The sequence below is a fragment of the Polypterus senegalus genome, chromosome 10, assembly GCF_016835505.1.
Source record: "Polypterus senegalus isolate Bchr_013 chromosome 10, ASM1683550v1, whole genome shotgun sequence".
Classification (NCBI taxonomy): domain Eukaryota; kingdom Metazoa; phylum Chordata; class Cladistia; order Polypteriformes; family Polypteridae; genus Polypterus; species Polypterus senegalus.
The window spans coordinates 142,332,085-142,356,951 of record NC_053163.1 but is presented as its reverse complement, the minus strand read 5'-3'; the positions used below and the strand labels follow the sequence as shown (position 1 = coordinate 142,356,951).

The following is a 24,867-nucleotide window of genomic DNA, read 5'->3' as shown; positions in this document are numbered from 1 at the left end:
GGATGGCAGAGGAGCGATCTAGAAGGATAAATACAGATGACGTGTTGGTAGTTCTAGCCAGACATAATGTTTTAACTACAGTCTGTAAAACCCTCTCAGTGAAATAGGCCCACTTGCAAAGAAGGATGACATCAGCATGTCATACATGCTAAGCAGTCATGTGAAAACAGCAGCTATAAAGCTGGCCATATATGCGCTAGGTATGGGAGTGCAGTGTCACAGGTTTAGTGCATTCTATGATCTAATAGTCAGCTGACAAATCCAGAGGCTAACTCAAAAATGGCTGCTGTGGTAGTCTTAACCATAGTGCTTTACCCTGAACTGCCATTTGGGTATTGACAGACAACGAACAACAACTTGCTTTGCTGAGTTCATTAGTAAACTTTTATTTAAATCGCTCTGGTTGTGAGCATTCTAAAATGGACACGTGGTGAAGATCAATAATTAAAGCAAGGTATAAATGAATAAGGTAGGAAATATGAAACCCTGCCATGCCACTCAGCCTGGGTATACAGGTCTCTGTCATATCTTTTGTCCACTTAACGCAGGGGTTTCCCAACTTTTAAGCCAATGCCCTCCACCTCATCAGGGATCCCACGAATATGAATCCAGTGCTGCGAATTGGGGCACGATAACATTAACACTTGTGTCTCTTCCTGATTGTATATTTTCTGAACTAGTCTGCCAATTTCTAAAATTGTTCTGAAAATGATGATAAACCAAAAACATTTACTAAAACTAAAAATAGTGTGCTACTGGCACACCAAACCTGAGGCAGAATGAGCGTGACAGAGAGAGGCGCTTTGCAGACTGCATGTGTCGGGGTGACTAAGACTTCACTCACCTGTTTTCTTTTGCAGACATCAGTCGAGTGTTGGCATGTTGTTCCTGGACAGTCTCCATTCTGGCATGGATTGACTCAAAGAGGTGTGGAGCGAGACAGAACTGGGACCTTGGTATGGGCAGAGGATACAGAATAGGAGAACAAGGGCAGGTGAGTGTGGCAGGTATGGAGAAATGCTGCAGGAGAGCCCTGAGACAGAGTGACTGAACTGGAATGTGGTCTGTCATGGAAATTTGACTTAATCTTTTACCTAAGTACTAAGCTGCTTAGTTTCTAAAATCAGACGAGATTGGGCACATTCAGACTGGTATGGCATTAGTGTTAGATGCCTTTATAAATAACTATCCTTTTTAAGGCCCACTCCCACAACCACTGACAGGGAACTGCAGCATTACTCTGTAACTATATTGGCAAAGGACTACTTTCATGTAACAACTACAGAGCATTTTTAAGTTATTTTCATTTATACACTAATTGGGGCAAGTTAAATGCAATCTTCAATACTTGTATATATTTTTTTCTTAAATGTCAGCCTCGCCAAGAGTGCCACAGCTGTCCAAGTGCAGCTTTGGGGAACCATCTGGTGTTGTGGCCCCGAGTTTGAAAATCATTGCGCTAACTCATCTTCAAACACTACAAAACCTAATTTCTGGCCACATTACATGCCTGTTGACTGAGCATTTGCCTTCACTTGTGTCCCATTTCCAAACAGTAGATTTTTAACTACGATAGGGCATCATTTCCACACAGCACTATTTTAGTGACCAGGGGCCTCATATATAAACGATGCAGACAAATAAAAATGTTGCGTACATCCGTTTCCATGCTCCCTTCAAATTGTATAAAAACTAAACTTAGCGTAAGCCACACACATTTTCACGGTAGCCCCTGACCTTGCATATGCACGCGTCTGCTCAGTTTTGCAAAATTGGTGGCACCCAGTGTCAAAGCAGTGGTACTGTTTCTGTGTTATTTACCTTTCTTTTTCATATTCACATCCATGACATTGGCTTTATCAAATACACCAAAATTAATGGCAGTTAATTAATTACAGCCTCAAGTCTTTTTGAATATGATGCCACAAGATTGGCACACCTCCCCTTGGCCAGTTTCGCCCATTCCTCTTTGCAGCACCTCTCAAGCTCCATCAGGTTGGATGGGAAGCGTCGGTGCACGGCCATTTTAAGATCTCTCCAGAGATGTTCAATCGGATTCAAGTCTGGGCTCTGGCTGGGCCACTCAAGGACATTCACAGAGTTGTCCTGAAGTCACTCCTTTGATATCTTGGCTCCAAATTGAGCTCAGGTGCATCATGTTTCCCCCGATCATCCTTGAGATGTTTCTGCAGCTTAATTGGAGTCCACCTGTAATTGCTGCCAAAGGTGCATCGACAAAGTATTGAGCAAAGGCTGTGAATACTTATGGACATGGGATTTCTCAGTTTTTTTATTTTTAATAAATTTGCAAAACCTCAAGTAAACTTTTTCATGTTGTCATTATGGGGTGTTGTGTGTAGAATTCTGAGGAAAAAAATGAATTTAATCCATTTTGGAATAAGGCTGTAACATAACAAAATGTGGAAACAGTGATGCGCTGTGAATACTTTCCGGATGCACTGTATCATTAATAAATTTAATTCACTTGATTGTAATAATTCTGTAACAATACTGTATAATGGTTTACTGCAGGGGTGCCCAATGCATCAATCGTGATCGACCAGTAGATTGCAAAGGTAGTGCAGGAAGATCGTGTTGCATTCAAAATTTTTTTAAATGTTAGTCTATCATATCTTCTCTATGGCATTTGCCACTTGATTGACATAAAGGGCGGCCAGTCTGAGATCTCTTCTCTTCTAACACACTGGTCACCCAGCACGCACGATCAAACGCGCAAGCTACTCCAAAACTCCGGCTGTGATCTACTGAGCCTTCCAATTTATATCGACTAAAGAAGGGATTAAAAAAAATTGTTTGGGGAGGGTATGGGCTGAATGTGGAATTCAAAGAGGATTTTTTTTTTCACAATGTCACAATCGAAGTGCGTTTGCCTGACGTCCGAGGTTCGATCCCCGATGAGGGGTGCAGTGGAACGTGTACGTCTGATAAGCCCAAAATAGGGCGAAACACATGTTGCATACTCTTTGCATTATTTGACAATTAACTATGTAACATTCTATGTAGTGCACAGAAAGTTTCGTATTGTGCAAGCAGGTAATGTGCTTCATAATGGGGCACACAATAGTGGCTTGCCTGTACCTGAAGATATGTGGTATAATGAACCTGACCCTGACCGATGCACCAAATGATCACCCAAATCAGACAGCGTTGCAAATTCATTTGAATGTAATTAGCAGACTGTACCGGCAGGTAATCAGATACAACTTTTACTTTTCAACCAATTCATTTAAATTGTAATAATAATGCATTTAATTTATATAGCGCCTTTCCCATGCTCAAGGCATTTCACAGAGTTTAAGAAAGAACGGCAGGGTAAACTGTATATAGTATTGTACTAAACCAGATAAATAAATAAAGAAGAGTAAGATAGCAAGTTCAGAGAGAAAAAGCCTAATAGACAACATAATTGATGGTGTAGCACACACACACACAGGTTACATGAGCATCTTGACATAGAGGTAAACTGAGAGAAGGGTAATAAAGTCAGGTAGTATCCAGAGTTCCTCAAGACTCTGGATATTGTAAGACTGTCTTGGCTGACACGTCTCTGCAATATTGCATGGACATCGGGGACAGTGTCTCTGGATTGGCAGACCAGGGTGGTGGTCCCCCTCTTTAAAGAGGGGTGTGTTTCAATTACAGAGGGATCACACTCCTCAGCTTCCCTGGAAAAGTCTATTTGGGGGTTTGGGGGTTCTGGGTAGGAGGGTCCGTCAGATAGTCGTACCTCGGATTCAGGAGGAACAGTGAGGTTTTCTTCCTGGTCGCGGAACAGTGGTCCAGCTCTACACCCTTAGCAGAATCCTGGAGGGTGCATGGGAGTTTTTCCAACCAATCTACATACAGATGTAGATTATGTGTTTTGTGGACTTGAAAAAGACATTCGACCGTGTCCCTCTGGGAATCCTGTGGGGGGTGCTCCGGGAGTATGGGGTACCGGACCCCCTGATAAGAGCTGTTCGGTCCCTGTACAGCTGGTGTCAGAGCTTGGACCACATTGCCGGGAGTAAGTCAAACCCGTTCCCAGTGAGAGCTGATCTCCGCCAGGGCTGCCCCTTGTCACCTATTCTGTTCATAACTTTTATGGACAGAATTTCTAGGTGCAGCCAGGGTGCTGAGGGGGTCCGATTTGGTGGGCTTAGGATTGGGTCACTGCTTTTTGCAGATGATGTCCTGTTTGCTTCATCAGGCCGTGATCTTCAGCTCTCTCTGTATCGGTTCGCAGCTGAGTGTGATGCGGCTGGGATGGGAATCAGCAGCTCCCAATCTGAGACCATGGTCCTCAGCCGGAAAAGGGTGGAATGCCCTCTCAGGGTTAAGGGAGAGATCCTGCCCCAAGTGGAGGAGTTCAAGTATTTCGGGGTCTTGTTCACGAGTGAGGGAAGAATGGAGCGTGAGATCGACAGGCGGATCAGTGCGGTGTCCGCAGTGATGTGGGCTCTGCATCGGTCTGTCGTGGTGAAAAAGGAGCTGAGCCGTAAGGCAAAACTCTCAATTTACCAGTCGATCTACGTTCCTACCCTCACCTATGGTCATGAACTATGGGTAGTGACCGAACGAGATTGCGAATACAAGCGGCTGAAATGAGTTTCCTCCGCAGGGTGTCTGGGCTTTCCCTTAAAGATATGGTGAGAAGCTCAGTCATCCGGGAGGGGCTCAGAGTAGAGCCGCTGCTCCTCCACATCGAGAGGAGTCAGATGAGGTGGCTCGGGCATCTGATCAGGATGCCTCCTGGACGCCTCCCTGATGAGGTGTTCCGGGCACATCCAACCGGAAGGATGTCCCAGGGAAGACCCAGGACATGCTGGAGGGACTATGTCTCCCGGCTGGCCTGGGAACGCCTTGGGATTCTCCCGGAAGAGTTAGAAAAAGTGGCCGGGGAGAGGGAAGTCTGGGCATCTCTGCTCAAGCTGCTGCCCCCGCGACCCGATCTCGGATAACTGAAAGAGGATGGATGGATGGATGAATGTAAAGTTCTGGGTGGAATCAGGATATGGCTGTAGGCGCATGCGTTAAATTTCACATTCACTGGGATTTTTATAGGAGAGTTGCGTGGAACTTGCCCTATGCAAAGTTGAATGCATCTGAATTTTTTTGTGCATACACTCATTTCCACTTTTGTCCATACACCAGGTTTCAGTGTGAATTCTACACCCGGCATTATATATGAGGCCCAAGTTCACAGTGCTCTCCAGGTACATCTGGGATCACTGAAGTTTGCTTAAAATATCAGTCGCAATAGGAATGTTTCTGGACTGAGAGTTCCTCCATACCAACCAGGGCAATATATGAAGAAAAAATGTTAGGCCATAATGTAAACCAATACCTTCAGGCATAGATAAAATGAACTATATCTCTCTATATATAAAAAAAAGAATCCTGTAAAGGAAATTTCCAGGGCGACGATACATGAACTTCTCAGAAGTTCTCGGAAGACATTTAAAAGACACGCGAGACAAAAAAGACTGGCCATGGAGCGTCTCACGGGGACCGTAAACATGAGACTTGGTGCCAAGAGACTGTCCCAGGGCCATCTCGTGGGGACGTGGAACATAAGGTTCTTGAAAGACATGCCCTTCTTATCAAATAAGAGCACAGCCAGCGGTAGCACACACAGATCCCGTGCTCTCAGCAAAGAAGAAAGAGCAGCGCGGAGAAAAGAGACCTTTGGGAGAGAAAAAAGGCAGATAAAAGATTATGAAAGCAGTGGAATTATAAAGGCTCAAACAAACGATGGCACGATAAACATGCAGAGGAAGGTACAGAATATGAACGCAGTAAAATTCGAAAGTATTGTATGTCTTAGCCAAGTTGAAGGCTTTTTGTTTTAAGTCAATGTTAGGTCCGCACGGAAGACTGATAGTGGGGTACTAATTTTTGCTGTGGGGGGCGGGTGCTAGAAAGTTGTGTTTGGGGTTACGAAGATGGCGATTGTTCAAGTAGAACATTTGTGACACTTTACAGTATTATGTCAGTCGCTACAGTATCAAAAAAAGATAGTAGAGATTGCATTAGCGCAAGGTAATTAATCATCAGAACCACGTGTGACTGAAAAAATAGCAGGACAAATCGAGGTCAGAAATAAAAGGAAAAGAGTGGAAAACAAAGTCTTTTCGCCTTCGCATCATTCAAAGCATAAAACGTGAATTTACACAATAATGGATAATACTCTATGAGAATCTGTGCTCCTGCACCAGTCAAAGCAACAACATGTTTCATTTAAAAAAATACACAATTTGGTCAGGTGTATATTTATGATCACAGAGAAGCAATGTAAATTTTAACAGGCAACAAAAAAAGTAACGTATGTATTCCAAGAATAACAATAGACACCAAGGGAGATCGTGATATGGCATTCGTATTAAAATGTTTACAGTTTACCGTGATAATAGCTTTTGCTATGACAATTAACAAATCACAGGAACAAACATTAAAAAAGTCAGATCATTTATTAGAAAAACAGAAACAATATTCACTCACGGGCAGTCATACATTGCGTTGTCACAATGTGTCTCCAAAGATGGAATCAAAATTCAATGCGATATGGAAAAAAAGTTAATTCCAAAGTATTGTTTTTAATGAAGTTTTAAAGTAAAAGCAGTAAAATTCGAATGTATTGTAGCGTCCCAGCCAAGTTCAAGCCTTTTTTGTTTGAAGTGACTGTTACGTCCGATTGAGGGAGGGCGGAGTACAGCACGGAAGACTGATAGCAGGGTATTGATTGATGCGGTAAGGGGGTGCGAGACCCGGGGGAGGAGGGGTTGGAGAGGGTGCTAGAAAGTTGTGTTTGGGGTTACGAAGTCGGTGATTGTTCAAGTGGAACTTTTGTGACACTTTATTATGTCAGTCGCTACAATATCAAAACAAAAGACAGTAAAGATGACATTAGCGCAAACAAAAGTTAATTAATCATCAGAACCAGGTGTAATTGAAAAAAGAGAAGGACGTAAGCGACGTCAGAAATAAAAGGCAAAGAGCACAAAACAAAGTCTTTTCACCTTCGCATCATTCAATGCACAAAACGTAGGTTTACACAATAATGGACCATATGCTATGAGATTCTGTGGTCCCGCAAAAGTTAAAGCAACAATTCCAAAGAAGAAAAAAAAGCTTTTAAAATTGTATATCTGATTAAACAAACACAGGGGTTGGCAAGCGAAGCGAGCAGGGGGCAGAGCCCCCTAGTTTCAGAAAAAAGAATGTACCAGAATCTTAATATGGAAGCTTACAATTTAGCTGTATTAGAATTTATTTTGTGTGACAGTATCAGATTTAGGCACATTTTCACCAGCCATAATTTATTAAAACTCTTGGAGAACAATTATAGCTTCATATAGTGAGTTCATATATTATAGCTAGTTTAATAGATCAAATATATTAGAAATTTTATATACAAATATGAGTTTATATTTTCAGCATTTCTACACAAATTTACAAGAAATATAAATGTAATGGCCTGATTTAGCTATACAGTAATGCTAGTTTGAGTGTGGATTTTGCTTCCTTCTCTATTTTATTCATATTATAGAAGTTTCCTCTTTGTTATATATACATATATGGTGACTATTTGGAAACATCTGTTGAATGCCCCACCGTATTGACATCTGCCCTCCTTTTTGAGTTCTTTATGCTAGGTGACTATAGTACATCATCTTTGGAGCTGGCGTTATGTAATAGGAACCAATTCGTTGATACCATCTGTTCATGATGATCTAGAAGATAAACAAAGGTAGCATTAGTTTCAGTTTTAGCCGTGTCAAAGTATAATGTAAGAAAAAAACCCTACAGACAGAAAAGCCTTCTGTATGTTTGCACCCACTTTTTATTAGCCAGGTTCAGAGCAGCAGCAGGCAAAAAAACAAGTACTGTATCACCTCCAGACAAATCACAAGTGATAATATTACACATTTGTTTTCTATTTTATAGATTAACCCCAAATCATAATCTGACTGGATGGTGCAACAATGAATATCTCAAACATCACATTTTTGAGATAGAAATAATTATAATTTATTTTATCTCAAATTACCCAGAAATAAACTCTGAATTTGTTTATTTTAACCATCTAAAGCAAAATTCTCTTTTAGCGCATTAATTCTATTCTGCTATAGCAACTTACAAAATAATACTTATTTTCAAATACTTAATGTATTCTTTAATGCTAAATCCATGCATTTCCAAACACTGGCTTTGATTCTGCAGCAGGGCAATGTTAAACAGAGCTGTAATTCAGAGCTAAATTAGAAGTAAACCCTGAGTGATAACTATTTCTTTTATATTAAAGAAAGGTTTATTGAGATCGGACTCTGACATAAGAAGCAGAAAGCAATAGGGGGACCATCTTCTGGGGGTCTTACTACATTCCCAAACCAGCTTAACCGGCTTCTCTCAAAGGGGCTGTAGCAGTTCTATTCTGGGGGTTCTATTGCATTGTTCAGCATCAGCATTTTTATTGGCCAGTAAGTATTTCTAAGCTAAGTCTGATACTCTACCAAACTAGGCAATGAAGAAAACACTGATGGTAATTCCAACAAAGGTGGTTTAAAACAATGCAAGCATTACAACAGTGGCATTTTGATAGCTGAGTTTTACATGTTTTGGACAAAGTTGAAATTTTTCTGAAATTAGTTGATGGTGCATCTTCAAAATTTCCTGTTTTGGTTTGCTGCTTATGTACTGGATGATTTTCTAAAAGCAAATTCATGTCACAGTCAACTTTAGAACAGAAGAACTTCCAGAAATAGGAAGTAAACTGCATGGCACTAATGAGAAATTGTAAAACTAAGGAATCCTGTGAGAGAAGAGGGCCATGGTGGAACCCGATTTTAAATAAAGAATCAGGAGTTCAGGAGTGTGCAGGCTCCAGGCTGGTGCAGGTACATGTGTGAATGAGCACAGACCACTCTGACGCTGATTGGGGTGCCTGGCTGATCACATATTCATGTGTAAATGTGGGTAATTCGGTCAAATGCTTCATTCACACCTTGTAGCAAATGGTGGACAACACCTGCACACAATTGGTGCTATAAGTGGAGTCTGCACAGTGAAATTAGGGTAAAAAGGAAAAGAAGGAATGGAGGGAGAAAAAAGGGTAGGATTGGCAGAGCCCCCGCTGGCAAGAAAGGACACAGGTGGTCAGTAGTATGCTCCATGGGAGGCAAGTGGCAGGCCTGTACTGTACTTGAGTGTGGGGCTGAGGAATTGTTACTCCTATTAAGTTACGGAGAGAAGTAGTAGTGGACATGCTGCGCAACGTCAGTCTTGTGGGCACCAAAGGTCAGGCAGAAGGAGACTAGAATGGGGTACTGGGTGGTGTCTTGCAGACTCTGAGGAACTGGTGGTGGGAAACCAAACCTGGGATGACAGGATGACTGCACCTATCAGTGGGTTTCTCCTCTAACTTCAAGGTCCTGATGATGGGAAGCAGAGGTGACACCAGATTTTAGAAAGAGGCATTGGGGCTCGTGATTTTTAAGAGGTTTCTGCCTGGAATTTAGCCTTGTTCTTATTGGATCTATTTATTGGATTTTTAACTTCCACTACTCACTTGATTTGATGGATTATTTATTTATTTATTGGTTGCAGAATTGGATTGCACTGCACGTTTGGAGACTGTTTTGTGTTAAAATAACATCCATGCTGCCTGTGTGTGTCTTCACTTGTTTGCACCTAATTCTCAGGTACTTTATCCACAGTTTTAGGTTCAAGTGGCTCCTGGAAGCAGCCAAGAAATGTGGAGCTAACCTGGACTGTCACAAATCCACACAAATGTAAAACCTTCTTAAAGAAAATATCTGTCAATTTTTTGGATGTGGGTAATTTTTTAAGTAATATAAAGTGTGCACTTTTAGAGAATCCACCCGCTATCACTAAAATGGTGGTGAAAGCTTGGTGCTAATTATGAAATCCATGATTAAGTTTCTAGTGTGGTCAACTGGGAGGTGGAATTGGTTGCAACAATGCAGTTGGCTGTAATTCTGGATTCGTTTCAGGTCTCATTGGTCAAATCATATTCTTTACTATCCTGCTGTATTTTATTCTTTCAAAAACAAAACATTTAACACGTTCACTAACTTAGGCTAACAAAGAACACGCAAACAAAACTGAAGAAAGAGCCAAATCTACCACTTCACCACTTGCATATTTTTAATATTACTGAACTTTTTCGGAAAAATCTTAAATGTCCATCCATCCATTATCCAACCCGCCATATCCTAACTACAGTGTCACGGGGGTCTGCTGGAGCCAATCCCAGCCAACACAGGGCACAAGGCAGGAAACAAACCCCAGGCAGGGTGCCAGCCCACCGCAGGGTGCACACACACACACACCAAGGACAATTTAGAATCGCCAATGTACCCAAACTGCATGTCTTTGGACTGTGGGAGGAAACAGAGTGCCCGGAGCACCCGCAGGAAACCACACATGCAAACTCCATGCAGGGAGGAACTGGGAAGCGAACCCAAGTCTCCTACTACCAACTGCACCACTATGCCACCCAAATGTTAAACAGATTATGCAAAAGTGATGAATATCCTCGAGACATGTGTAAAATTGCTATTGGCACAAACTTCTCCAAATCTAAAATATTCTCTGGCTCATTAGGATTTCAATCAATATTAAATTGGCTCAAGAGAATGTCCACTTTACCATTCTTCTCTCTTGACTGATAGGAAATGACCAGTTCGAGATGAATAAAAAACAAAGACCATTTAGCTTGTCAGACATCTAGTCATGTAGCCATTTTTACAGAAATCAGTTTTGTGTTTATGTGTAAATGTTGTATTCTGCCCCTTCTAACCAATGGTATCACTTCTCTAGCAGGAGTGTTACTGCCAGTTCACAGTTTCATGTCATAGTTTTGTTCCGCGGAAGTAACTTTTTTTAGAACAATAAGCAAAAGGGAGTAACTTCCCCATGTCAGGGTGGTGCTGGCATAAATCACAGCCCCCACACCTGCACTGGAAGCATTAACCTTGACTTAATTTGTATGTCTGAAAGAAAGAGCTGAAGTAAGCGTTTTCTTAAAGGAGTCAAATTAATTTTGAGCTTTCTGGGTCCTTTGAAAAGACTTTGTGGCTAAAGAGGTGATTGGTGAAAAACTGTGTCTGAACTCATTTTCTTATGAACCAATAATAATTATTGCAAAAATGTTGTACTTGTTTTCATGTACCACCATGCTTAAAAACAAAACCAAAGTATCTGAACATAACTCAAAAAGATTACAGGACAATTCCAGAAGTCATACTTTTACAATCTAGCCAAGCCTTGAAGGGACCTCCCTGCAAGAACTGAATTGTATGACAACTTTCTTTCAGTTGCCCACAGACTGGTGGATGCAAAGGGCAGGGTGCTGGTGGACTGAGAGAATTTCTAACAGTTACATTCTATTCTTTCTCTGTTTACTGATTTTTAGTATAAAAATGTAAAACCATCTTACCATGTACAAGCACAGGCTTAACACAAACATAATCAGAAAAATGAGCAAGGAGAGGATGATGATGGCCCAAAATGGAAATGAATACCCCAGCTGCACAACAGGGATCTCTTCTGTGGGCAGAAGAAAAATAATAATACATTTTATTTAATAGGCACCTTTCTTAACATTTAAGGTCACCTTACAATGAAATTACAATGAAAATAACGCAGAATTGTATATTGCTGTGAAGTTGGTAAGTTTACATTTTTTTGTAATTTTGAGAAAGGGAGGTGGCCCAATTGGGGAGGCCCTGGTTGTCCAATTTTAAATTAATGCTGAGGATACTGGTGAACTGAAATAAAAAATTCTCTTGTCTTATGACTCTCCAATTAGAGATGTATGGAGGAGTTTTTGGTTAGGGTGAAAATGGGGGTATAATTAAGAGGAGTATTGGACCAATTCCTATAGAAGCAGATAACCTCTATATTAATACTTTGGTCAAGGAGGCTTATAGTATATTTATACAGCACTATGGATGCTGCATTAAGGATGGCTACTGCACCTCAAAGTGGATGAAAACCTTTCCGGCAACCTTGCTTTTAAAATTAACTTTCAGATTGAGAATGGTGTGCTGATTTTCACGTTGGCTCAGTTTTAAGCCTTGCTAGTTCACGGCTCCAGGTCGATGCTGCTTGCTTATGTGTTGCTTTTTCTTGTTATTCTTATGCCTTTATAGCTTTTGGCCTTCATTATTGGCCCCGCAAGAAGTATAACTGCATGACAAACTAGCACTCTGCCTAGTGCCAGTTCAAACCTTGCACCCGCTGGTTACAGGATGAGTTCATTGTTTGATGCTTGGACAGTCCATATTGCAAAAGAGTATTAGTAGCTTGGAGTTTTCTGAGGTAGCCTGTCAACCCTAGAAATGCTGCCACATACGGAGTGGGCAACAGAAAGAGAAACATAGAGGGAGTGTGTTGAGGAGAGTTATGGTATACAGTAGGTCAGCTGTAGAATATCTTGACACAAGTTCCTGTGGACGAAAGCTATCATTTCAGTATTTTACTTATATATCCATCCATCTATTTTATGAATCCACTTTTTCTATTACAGACATTCAGAAAGACAAAGAGGTTTAAGCAAAAGCAACTGAGGTACTTTAAAGGTTCGTTATCGGCCATACTCATTCCTGTTATTCCAATTACATGCATTTCTGGGGATAAGTAAGGAAAATGGAATGTCTGAGGAAAACCCAGGCCTTTAGAATCCATGAACTCAACACAAAAGTCAGAAAGGCCCAGAGCTTAGAGAGAGAAATGCTAACCCGTGTGTCACACACTGTGTTTATTTACAGTATATAAACACATTTAATACATAATAAACCACCTTAGGTAAGGTTAAGCAACTTTAATGTCCTTAACTCTGCTGGAGTTTGAAAATTATTTAAGGCATATGTAGTAATGATATGCGGTATGTGGTTTCTGGGATTGATAATGAACAAAGGTGCTGTAGTGCCAAATACCAATAAAAGGGCAGCAAGGTGGAGTGAAAGTCTCAAAGGGGACAATGTTTTAGAAAACTAGCTGTAACAGCATGTTTTCCAGTCCTTGAGAAGAAGGCTAAAACATTGGAAAAATGGCCATTGAGTGGTCCCAAGAATTAAACACGCAGGGTACGGCATGAACAGTGAGGCAGGTAAGAGGTTGCAAGGTAACAGTTGTGAAGTTGGTTTTGACATTTTTCTTTTGCCATGAGAAGAGGACCTAAGAAACTTGTGGACTATGGCCGGCAGCTTATCCCAGCCAATTCTCCCAAGCCGCCAGGTGGAGCCCTCCCTGCAATGTGGAGATGCCCTGAATTGCCCTTGGAGTTTTCCTTCACAGCCCTGCTGGATACCATGGGGACCACCGGAGGACACTGCAGGGAGGCTCAAGGATTTGTATTCTCTGTATAACCCTGAGGTACTTCCCTGTCGCGAGGACGGAAGAAATAAAGTACTTCCGGGCTGAAGAAAAAGAGGAGTTTTCACCTGACCCGGAAGTGCTGGGTAATCACATGGACTGAGGGATCAGAAGCACTTCCGGGTCAAGGACTATAAAGGACTGTGGGAAACCCCAGCATGTGAGTTGAGTTGGGAGGAAGGGTGACAACGCGTCTGAGAGTGGAGGATTGTGATTATAGTGTATTGTGTATTATTTATGAGTATTGTGGAGTGAAGGGTGCTTTGTGCACTTGATTATTATAATAAAAAGCCAATATTATGGACTTTTATCTGGTGTCTGGTCTGAAGATTCAAGGGGGACAACAGCACCCCCTATCTGTCACAAGCTATTTGGTACCCTTTCTGTTAAGTGATCTGATTTGCTACTTTAGTTTTTCCTTGTGTCACTTTTAGGTCTCTTAGTGAAGATCATACTAGTCAGCGTTTATACTATCTAATGTACCTTCAACAATCAAACTGTCTGGATCCAGTTGATACAGTCCACCCAGCAGATGTGTAGAGTTGGTTCCTTCTGCAAATATATTCTTGATGGCAGTGCTGTTGACATCACTGCTTGGGGAGAAGACACAGGAGCAGTCCACAATCACAGAGCCTTTTCTGTTAAAGGAAAGAGCCTGGTAGTTAGTCATCCACATTACATGTTGAAGATGTCCACTGCAGTGTTTAATGGAAATATATCAAATGAGTGGATATGTTGACTAGTTATGCAACTTCCAATCCATTTTTCTAAGCCAGTGGTTTCCATCTCTGGTCCTGGAGAGCTGCAGTTGCTGCAGGTTTTCATTCTAACCATCTTCTTAATTGGTGACCAGTTTTAGCTGCTTATTAACTTCTTTTGTGTTAGTTTTAATTGACGTGACTCAGACTGCATAGTTGTTTCTTTTTCCTAGATTAGAAACCAAACAATAAGGAGACACAAAACAAGCCCCCACATGAGCAGCTCGCCTGTGCCCATCACACAATATCAGAAAATAAAGGTGAAAGTCTCAGTAAGGTTGATCTACTCACCAAAAAATTTTGACAGTGTTCTTAGAAAAAAGAGAAAATCTATTTTTTTGGAATTGTCTGCTGTGGCAGCAACAAGCCAAGGAATTAAAAAATGGCTTTAATTAGCAACAACGTTCTGCTTCAAAGTAAGAAACTAGTTTGAGTGGAATTGGTTGGAGTTTGAAACTCTGATTTAGCTGGTTATCTGCTGGCTCATTTCACATCTCATATCTGTTTGGCTGCCATTTAATGAAGAAGTGAAAACAGGTCACTAATTAAGAAAAAGGTTAGAATGAAAACCTGCCGCCACTGCTGCCATCCAGGACCGGAGCTGGACACCCCTGTCCTAAACTGAATATGAGTCTCTAGGAGGTGTGGGCTTTGCCTCTTGACCCCCATCCCCGCCACCTTTATCTTTGCTACCAGCTTTCTTCACACAGAAGCTAAAAGTAGTTAACATGTAAGAGATATATGACAAAATCATTCATTCCTTTCGCATTCAGATAGTCATAGCATCTTCTTCTTCCTGCCATTAGAGAGCTGGGGGAAGCTGGCCATCATATTCTTAAGGTATAGACTTAAGAAAATATGGTGCTCACTGACAAATGCATACATCCTGTGGAAGAATAATTTTATGATAAACCAGTATTCATCTTAAAGAAATAGAATAAAGGCTTAATAAATGTCAGAAACTTGTTCAGGCACACCAGGAAACCAGATAAATGTGAAGTGAACAACAAAATGTACACTGAAATATAAGAATTGGTTTAGGAAAAATACTGAGATGGTCAAGTACCAGAAGAAAGGTTGATGTAATATACAAAATGTACTGAAGGATGAATAAGAGATGACTAAGAAATCAGCAGATGTCCTATAAACAATGAGAATGGACAAAAGGGTGGTGGTGCAACTCAAAGGTATAAGAAGAACCACAACATAATATAACATACTTTTATTTTATATAAAACATTTGGGTGTAAACCAAGGAACCAACCAGAGTGAAATCTATGCATTGATCGGCACTGTATGTAAATTCAATAATTTATAAAATGAACCGCTATCCTTCGTTTTCTCTGACCAGGCTGTAATGGACTTTGTTTGAAGAATGCTTCCCCAAGGCATTTTGCTGAGGAGTAATTGAAAGATACCAAAAACAGCTTTTCTCCTGCCTGATTACTGAATTGTCCTGTTAGAGGATGTTTCTTTCTTTAATAAGATGTTAAATTTCAACCACAATCCTTACCTGAAAGTTGTTACTGTAACATACTTGAAGTTGCTACTCAAGTAGCTAGTCATGAGCAAAATGGTGATCTGCAATGAAGAAAACATAAGCAGAGAAGGTAAGGTCACAAAGCAGATTACAGAGTTTAGGTGCACTAACTACATTTTGAACTTTAAAAATAACTCCTGCGTCTAGTATTTGAGGCTCGTTGGGAAAACAAGGGTCAAGTAAAGATGTATAGTGTTAACCTAATCACTGAAAGTTAAAAAACAAGGCATGATGTACAAGATACAATGAACCATAAACATTACATAGAATGAGAGAAGCATTTTCTGAAAGCTTGGCCACACAGTCCAACATAGTTTGCCTGTTTACAGCAGTATGTATAGGTTTAGGCACCCTTGGTTAAAATGTCTATTACTGTGAATAGTTAAGTGAGCAGAAGATGAATTGATCACCCAAAGGCATAAAGTTAAATATGGCACATTTCTTTGATATTTTAAGCATGTTTACATTTTTATTTCCATTATTCACAGTTAGAAAATACCTAAAAAATGAAAAGGGCCTGAAGCAAAAGTTTGGGCAACCAACATGGTCAGTACTTAGTGTGGCAAGTGGCTGGGACGCCCAAGTGGACCGGAGCAGGGCTTGCACCTCCTCCAGACCACGAAAGGGCGACCACCCTGGTTGCTTTGGGGACCACGTGTAGAGAGCTTGGAAGCTCAACCCTGTAGGGGCCCGTGGTCGCCGCCACGGGGCGCCCCGCTTCCTGTGGAGCCCTGGACCTCAGCACTTCCGCCACACCCAAAAGTGCTGGGGGGAAGAGGACTGGGGACACCCAGAGTGCTTCCGGGTGCGCAGCCGGCACTTCCGCCACACTGGGGAGTGCCGGTGGAAGATTGCAGGGGAGCATTTGGAGCACATCCGGGTGACTATAAAAGGGGCCGCCTCCCTTCATTCAGTGCTGGAGTCGGGTGAGGAGAGGTCGAGAGCTTAAAGAAGAGAGTGGAGGCGGCCTGAAGAGCAAGGCAGAGTGTGTGAGGCCTGGACTTTGGGGGAGTATCTTGGGGTTTTGTGTGGCACTTAAGACTTGTAAATATTAGTGTAAATAAACATGTGGTGGTGATTAAACATGTCTACCTGTCTGTGTCCGGGGCTAGTTCCACATTAGTAAGACCCCCTTTGGCAAGCATCAGGGCTTGTAAATGTTTTCTTGTACCCAGAGTTCTTACCTGGGCTCCACAAGTTTGAAAAGTGCCTCTGTCTTATTATGATATGTCTTTGTCATTTTAAATATTGCATCACTAAATGACATAACAACAGCAAACAGAGTTTAGATAAGCATTGTGGTCTGTGGATACACAACATGTTAAAATGCTGTGGCCGTTTGATATTCCAGTTAGACAGTAATGTTAAATTTCATTAGTTCTTCATTTAGACATGTAGTCAGAAGGTGGATGTTGTGCAGCTTTATCTGTTCATCTACTGGTGTTATTAGGCATATTTCTTGGCTCGTGTGTTTTGTGTACTGAAATCTGCATTTCCTGTGGCTCTTTTCAGCTCTTTTAACAACAATCCTTTTGATAGAGTGTGACACATTATTTACATCAAATTCTTATTTTGTAGTTCATATTTTCATGAATATAGTTGCCACTTCTTTCAAACATACTTCGGCTCCTATGCTAACATAATAACATGAACAACAGACTGCACACACAGCGTCTGATGCCATTGAATGCCAATGTATAATCTGACGCTACAGAAAGGTTTTTTCCCCTGCAACAGGTTATCTTTATTTTTAAAACATGGAGGTTCACGAGAGCACCTCTGATCTTTTCAGAAACATTGGATTGGTTTAGAAAAGTGTCACTCAATTACCCATCTAGTTGCTCCCTGGCAGTTTTAAACAACATTCACTCACGATTGTCTCCAGAAGTATATAGTATACATCTGTCTTCAGCAAGGCTACTGAAGTTGCCATATTAACACCAGTGTGTGAGTGGAAATGGGCCTGCAACTTTGACCATGGTGAAATGGAAGTGCATTCGTAATGCAGGCTCCAGAATCGATATCATGAATAATAAGTATTGAAGTAATTTTAAAATGTTAAAATCAATGCTTCTTGATATTTCCATACTTTTGACAACCCTACTAGGAGTGTCATATTCTTTTCTTTAACTATCTTGAAAGTATGATTAGGTGTTCATTCTGAACTTTGTATAGTCCTCCTTTTGTAAACTAGTATTGTAACATTCTTTTATCTTCTACATCAAGTTAATGGTGGCACCATTATTTGATTTCAAACACATTGTTTTTAAACACCTAATAGTTATGCACATTCAGATCTAGTCATCACTCTTCTGTCAGAATAGCTTTGCCGATTGTTCAATGCTTTATATGGAACTTTAAATGTTCATTCAATTATTGTTTCAGACCTCTATCCATCCATCCATTATCCAACCCACTATATCCTAATTACAGGGTCACGGTGGTCTGCTGTAGCCAATTCCAGCCAACACAGGGCGCAGGGACAAACCCTGGGCAGGGCACACCCACACCAAGCACAATTTAGGATCGCCAATGCACCTAACCTGCATGTTTTTGGACTGTGGGATGAAACCCATGCAGACACGGGAAGAACATGCAAACTCCACGCAGGGAGGACCCGGGAAGCAAACCCGGGTCTCCTAACTGCGAGGCAGCAGCACTACCACTGCACCACCGTGCCATCCTTCTATCCTCTAAACATTCAATATACTGTATTACAATAAGAATTTAGCAAGTCTTGTTTGGAAACCTTTCAACAATTTACTAAAAAAGAAAACTCAAAAATTGAAAAATTTTAAAAGTATTCCTATACTTGTGAATATAAGGCTAACTTTGGTCAAGTGCAGTGTGTTACCTCACCAACTCACCTAATTTGTTGATAGTCTCCATCAGTTAAGAATTGGATGGATTAACTGTTTTGACTTAATTCACAGTAGGAACTTGCAATTTAGTCAAGGCAGCTGAGAAAATGAGTGTGGTAGAATACATGCTGACCTAGGAAGAAGCCCTGCTCCTCTCTGGCAGTTTGCCTTTTAACAGGACAATGACAGAATGCACACTTCCAAAACAACAATGGAGTGGCATCATTATAGAGTGAGACTGCCACCATGTCATGAAGAGAAACAGACCAGAAGTGCATACAGCATAAAGCCACTGTTGTAGCAACATAGAGGTGAAGCTCCTGGTCATCCAAAATTAAGAACTGAGATAAATTGATTTAACGAGTGTATTAGGTTAAAATATCCTGATTAAAGAATTATTGGTTTTGTATTTTTAACTATGAGTTTACAGTTTTGCTTTGCAGTTTGATGATATTTCAACTTGACATTATGGTAACAAACAACAAAAAAAATACAATAGAACAGAGAAGCTAAAATGAGTAGATGTTGGCACATAATTTCAAAGCTGGCCATTATCATTAAACTAGGCAATGCGTTTGGAACAAAAGGTTTAAAAAGGTAAAGGAGAAGAAAGTTTCTTAATGAGAAGCCAGATACTACAGCTAAAGCAACTATTGCTCACGCAACATTTTTGCCCTTCATCTTGGTTAAATGTCTTGTAAAGACAACAGCCTTTAATTACTTTTTTAAAGTTTTTATTTGTTCCTGACAGTGTTTTCTTGAAGTGACTTATTTAACAAAGGTTTAGTAAAAATACATGTGTTTGGGGCATTGTGAACATACGACTGGATGGCTTCATATGTGGATTATGCAACATGGATATTTTGATATTTCTTTCTGTCATCATACTTATATTCTATCAGAACTTTGATATCTCTGTTCTAAATAAAAACAGGGGCTTTAAAGAATTTTTTCAGCCATCACTACAAACTGCATGGGGTAAGTAACTTTTAAAAAATATAATTTTTGGGTTGGGTATTCCTTTAAAGCAGTTCTGGGTCACATGCACAAATCCTGTCCCTGTACCTTTAGGGATCCAACACATGCACCCAAACTCAAATCATCAATTTCGAGTGTCCATTTAACATAAAATGTACATTTTTGGGATGTGGAAAGTAAACTGACTTACTAGGAAATAACACGTCCAGACAAAGAGAGAGCATGCAAAATCCATTCAGAGAGTGACAACACTAGGATTTGAAGTTGTCACTCTGGATTGTGTGGCAGCAATGCAAAGCAAGGCACTATTCTGCAGATCATTATAATACTGTATATTTTGTAATTTTACATTTCTCCTACAAAGTTACAAAGTAGCTTTTATTTGTACTAAACATCTCCCCCAAATGATTTTTTGTTCCAAATATTTTGTTGTAAAATGCATATATACAGTTCTATGGGTTATAGGCTGTACGTGTATAAAACACACAGGCATTATTCACTAAGAACTACAGTCTCACCTCTATAGTGATATTGTACGCCATCTCTTTGTACAAAGATGTGGTGGGATTACTCAGGTCTTGGGTGAAATTTCGGTTTAAGATTCTGAACTCAACTGTAAAGTTCACATATCCAGGTTTCCAGATAGGCGCATTGGTTGATATTACTGTTGTCGCAGTTGAGTTTTTATTTGTGGCTGTTGTTGTTGTCGTTGTCATCATTGCAGTTGTACTCATAGCATTGGTTGTCATTTGATACCCTGCATACAAAATTTGCATTACTATTTAAAATGAATGTCAGTTTCACATTCTTTGTAGGTTTTCTTTAAGCAGGTCTTACCAAAACACAAATTAGTTAGCCCTGATTGAAAAACACTGAAAAAATGAATCAAATGTCTTTCTATACAGTTACTAAAAATTAACAAAAAATAACTTCAAACAGAAAACATGTCTCCACATAATCAACCCCAAACCCCAAACATGTTTTATTAACTCCACAACTTTTATGCATCTGAACATTTCAAGGAACAGACAAAAATATTTGTACTGGCATCAATTCTTATGGTTTAAGCTTGGGAATATAAATATTCCTGGCATTGATGAGACAGCAAAGTCTTTGATTGCTTTTAAAAGAACCCCGAATATGCACTCACCGTTCACAGAAACACTATTTGGATCAAGTTTGTAATTGCCCAGAGTCTCAAAGCTGTTTGTAAAGTTCTTTAAGGTTTCATATATATTTGACTGAAGGTTTGCCTTCTCAGTAGGTGTTTTGAAGTAGAGGATAATGCTGACTGCAGTGTACGGCTCTTTTTTGGCAGGTCTAAGGGAGGAAATCAAGGAGACACATGAATAGTGAACATACCTCCAAGCGGATATATAATAAGCAGTGTCTTCCAGTGGTGACTTGTTACTTCAACAATGAAAATAAAAAAACAAAGAAGAAAGTGATGGCATTCTTTCCATGGGCTGAATGAAGGGCCTACATTTTAAAACTTAATTTTCTGAACTATTCAGTTCAATTTATTTTATGCCCATAGCACTTTTTTATTTCAGCACAGAGCATTGTTATACACTTTTACATATTGTATATTTTAAACATGAAACAATATGCATACTTTTAATTAATACTTGTTTGCATGATTATTTATTCATTTACTAGTCATATTTTTATTTATTTATATTTTAATTACATTGTATAATCTATTTTCCAACATATTCAGCAATTTGCCCCACAATACATCAGTCCTATAAGATAGACTCCTCCAATACAGAACATAATGTAAACTGGTTTGTTTAAACATGAAGATATTTTGAACTTTTGGGGTAAGTAGAGTACTAAAAGAAAATAATATGGAACAAAGAGCAAGCACACAAAAGGCATCTCAGCCTGGACGTAAAGGAAGAATTAAAGAGCTGTGACGTGGTAATACTACCCTTTCCAGGCATGTCAAACACGCGGCCCGCATGACAGATCCTAGTTAGCACTAAACTTGTAAAAAATGATTGCTATCGTTTGTGATTGAATCATTCTGCATCTTCGGCGTTACTTATTGACTTTTCTTTCTTCTGCCTTCTGACAAAAGCGCATTTTCCCATGGCATTACGGTACCAGAAACGTCATCTGCTAGTATAGTTGCAGCTGCGGCGTCAGCTCCTCTATATCCTAGGCATGACACTGCCCCCACTTGACCAAAGTTAATTTAGCTGCGATGTCACAACTGAAGTGCTAGGCTGCAGCAGCCTGACGGGCTACATTACTGGCTTGGCTGCTGAGACTGGCCACTGGGCAGAACTGACCATCACGAGTAGTAATAGCTTGCATATTTTCATGTAATGGAGCGGGAGATCGTCAGGCAGATCAGTGCGGCGTGTGCAGTGATGTGGGCTCTGCATCGGTCTTTCGTGGTGAAAACAGAGCTGAGCCATTAGGCAAAGCTCTCAGTTTACCGGTCGATCTACATTCCTACCCTCACCTATGGTCATGAGCTGTGGGAAGTGACCGAAAGAACGAGAGTGTCTGGGCTTTCCCTTTGTTAAGGACACATGATGCTTCAGCAGGGCTTGAATCACAGCGTTTGCGTGGCTTTTATTTTGACAAGTTATTGGGTGCCTTTAGTTTGCATAATTATTTGTGCAGTTTTGCCGGGAATAGGAAAGGAAAATGGCGACATATGGGGTTAACAATCGAACACCTCGATGAAAAGTGAATAAGGTATTAATTTCTCTGTGTTATATGTAAAACAAAGGTTAAGAGTGTTTATGTTAAGTTATTTACATGTTTTTTTATTTTGTACTTTGACTTTTATAGCTCTTACTGTGTGTTTATGGAACAAGGTCATGGAAACGATAATAAAATTCATAAACCATCAGTCTGAGAATTGACCATCACTCAGCCGGGGTTGCTACACTCTTAAAGATAGGGTGAGAAGCTCAGTCATCCGAGAGGAACTGCTCCTCCGCATCGAGAGGAGTCAGATGAGGTGGCTCAGGCATTGGATCAGGATGCCTTCTGGACGCTTCCCTAGTGAGAGGAAGACCCAGGACACGCTGAAGGGACTATGTCTCTCAGCTGCCCTGGGAACGCCTCGGGATTCCCCCGGGAGAGCTAGTAGAAGTGGCTGGGGAGAGGGAAGTCTGGGCGTCTTTGCTCAAGCTGTTGCCCCCGCAACCCGATCTCGGATAAGCGGAAGAGGATGGATGGATATTCATGTTTTTTTGCTCTAGTTTTATGTAATTTTTTGCAAGTATTGTAACAAACAGTTAGTGCAGACTACAGCTGAAGATCTGAAGTGGATGCAAGAAGTTGGTGAGTTGCTTATTAACAATTTTTTGTGATTTTGAGTTTGTAAAATTAGTGTAGGTGAAGAGGCTTTTTGTATATCGGCTTATTTTACAATATAAACTTTAAAGTAAACTTAGTAAAGTAAAATTAGATTTTTGGAGGATTTGCTTTCCAACTTGAATTACTGAGTAATGAATTTTCGTGATTTCAGTTCACATGAACAGGACTTTGTGCTGTTTACGTCACCATACTTTTACAACGCTGAGAATGCGCCTGAGAATATCCAAATGGAATTGATTGAACTGCAGTCAGATTCTATTCTGAAGGCAAAATAAAATGAAGTTGGTGTGCCAGGCTGGTATGCTTACCTGCCACCCTTGTATGTGCAAATCCTTAAGTTGGCATCGAGAGTACTGTCTCTGTTCGGAAGCACTTACCTTTATGACAATTGTTTTTGTTAATGAAAGCTACCAAAACCCCACATCACTCAAGACTTACTGTTAAGCACCTTTCATCCCTCATAAAAGTTGCAGCTGCACAAGATTTCAAGCCTCATATTGACGAAGTGGTTACTAACAAGAGATGCCAAGTGTCGGGACAAAAGAAATAAGTCTCAGACTGTAAGACTCCTATCTAAAGACCTAGCTAAGAGGATAAGACTCTAATTGTACACTGTTGTATGGAGATTGTATGGAAATAAATTGCTTTTCTTTAAACCTTAAGTGTCACATTTTTTAAAGTTTTCAGTATTGGAAAGAAAGCTACAGTAACTTTGTATAATAGTATTTGTTACAATGCGGCCCACTGACGCATATATAATAGTCAAAGCGGCCCACCAATGGTAGTGAGTTTGACATGCCTGCTTTACACCACAATGCCATCACAGAGTTGAGACTTGATACAGCCCAGAATAAAACGCCTGGCATTCACAGTCCCTGAAAAATTAAACTGAATGTTAGAAAAGCAAAAAACAAAATACCTGAACCCCAATACAGAGGATTTCACATAGAAGGAGCTTATTGGACTTTTCAAAAAAATGTTGTCAATCTGAAAGAGTAAAGAAAACCAAAGACAGTTAAACCATGATTTTTTTTTTTTTATCAAATTGCTTGATTTCCAATCTATGATATTTTTCTATCTGTATATGTGTCTTATCCATCACTCTTTAATGTTTTCTATCATAAAATGGTTTTATCTTTTCACTTATATACATTATTTTGCCATGAATTTTTAAGAGATGCCTTTTTAATGAATTTAAAAAGATACCATACTTATTCTTGCAGTTTTAAATGGCAGATATGAAGCATTGGTCTATCTGTGGCATAGAAAATCCCACTGGTCATCAAAGAGTTGTAGAATATGTAAAGGATGTCACTACCAACATTGAAGGCACAGATTAGTAATAAAAAAGAGCCTGCTCTGTCCTTTGTTAGAAAGCTCCTCTGTGTTATGAGACCAGTCCAACCAGTCATTGATGGGACCGCTAAGTACGTCTAGCAGTGCACCATCTTCATATCCACTCTTTGAATAGTGGCCAGGTTCAACGATGCAGTGAGAACCAATAAGTAGTTCCTTGGTTTTGCCGAGGTTAAAATGCAGAAAATTCATTCTGCACCAAGAAACAAACGTCTACACCTGATTACAATACTCTTGCCTCCTTATTCAACAAGCTGATTCGAAAGGCAAGGCTCAGTTATGGGACTCACTCTTAGTAGTATTGAAAGAAAGAATAATAATAATAATGCTTTTAACATTAACTGGTAATATTTGATTTTGTGTGGTTTGTGTAAATCATGCAATATAGGATTATTTAGATAAGTTTTAGCTTTTAAATCAATAAACTGTGTAAGTAAGACTGTAGAGCTGCTAACAGAAGGCTAATGCTGTTTTTTAATTGTGTGTATTCACAGGCGTGTAACACACAAGTGCCTTTTTTGGAAAGAAAGTGTTGTCAGCATGTGTGTATGCTTATTTATGAATAGTCATGAGGGATGATGAAAGATGTAAAAATGTAAAAGAAAATACTAATATAGTGCCCATGAATATT

At 40.1% G+C, this 24,867-nt stretch overlaps 1 protein-coding gene across 2 annotated transcripts in view; it reads right to left on the bottom strand.

The window, feature by feature from the left end:
• Nucleotides 1–7,031: 7,031 nt before the first annotated feature.
• Nucleotides 7,032–24,867, bottom strand: part of LOC120537747 (probable GPI-anchored adhesin-like protein PGA55) — a 60,633-nt gene continuing 42,797 nt past the window's right edge. For both annotated transcript variants that reach the window (XM_039766916.1, XM_039766917.1), the window contains 7 exons: nucleotides 23,800–23,867; nucleotides 20,689–20,858; nucleotides 20,057–20,295; nucleotides 15,673–15,740; nucleotides 13,885–14,039; nucleotides 11,462–11,571; nucleotides 7,032–7,733 (listed from right to left, as the gene is read on the bottom strand). In XM_039766916.1, coding sequence (XP_039622850.1) covers nucleotides 7,647–7,733; nucleotides 11,462–11,571; nucleotides 13,885–14,039; nucleotides 15,673–15,740; nucleotides 20,057–20,295; nucleotides 20,689–20,858; nucleotides 23,800–23,867 — 897 coding nt within the window. In that variant the 3' untranslated portion in view covers nucleotides 7,032–7,646. The remainder of the gene's footprint in view (nucleotides 7,734–11,461; nucleotides 11,572–13,884; nucleotides 14,040–15,672; nucleotides 15,741–20,056; nucleotides 20,296–20,688; nucleotides 20,859–23,799; nucleotides 23,868–24,867) is intronic.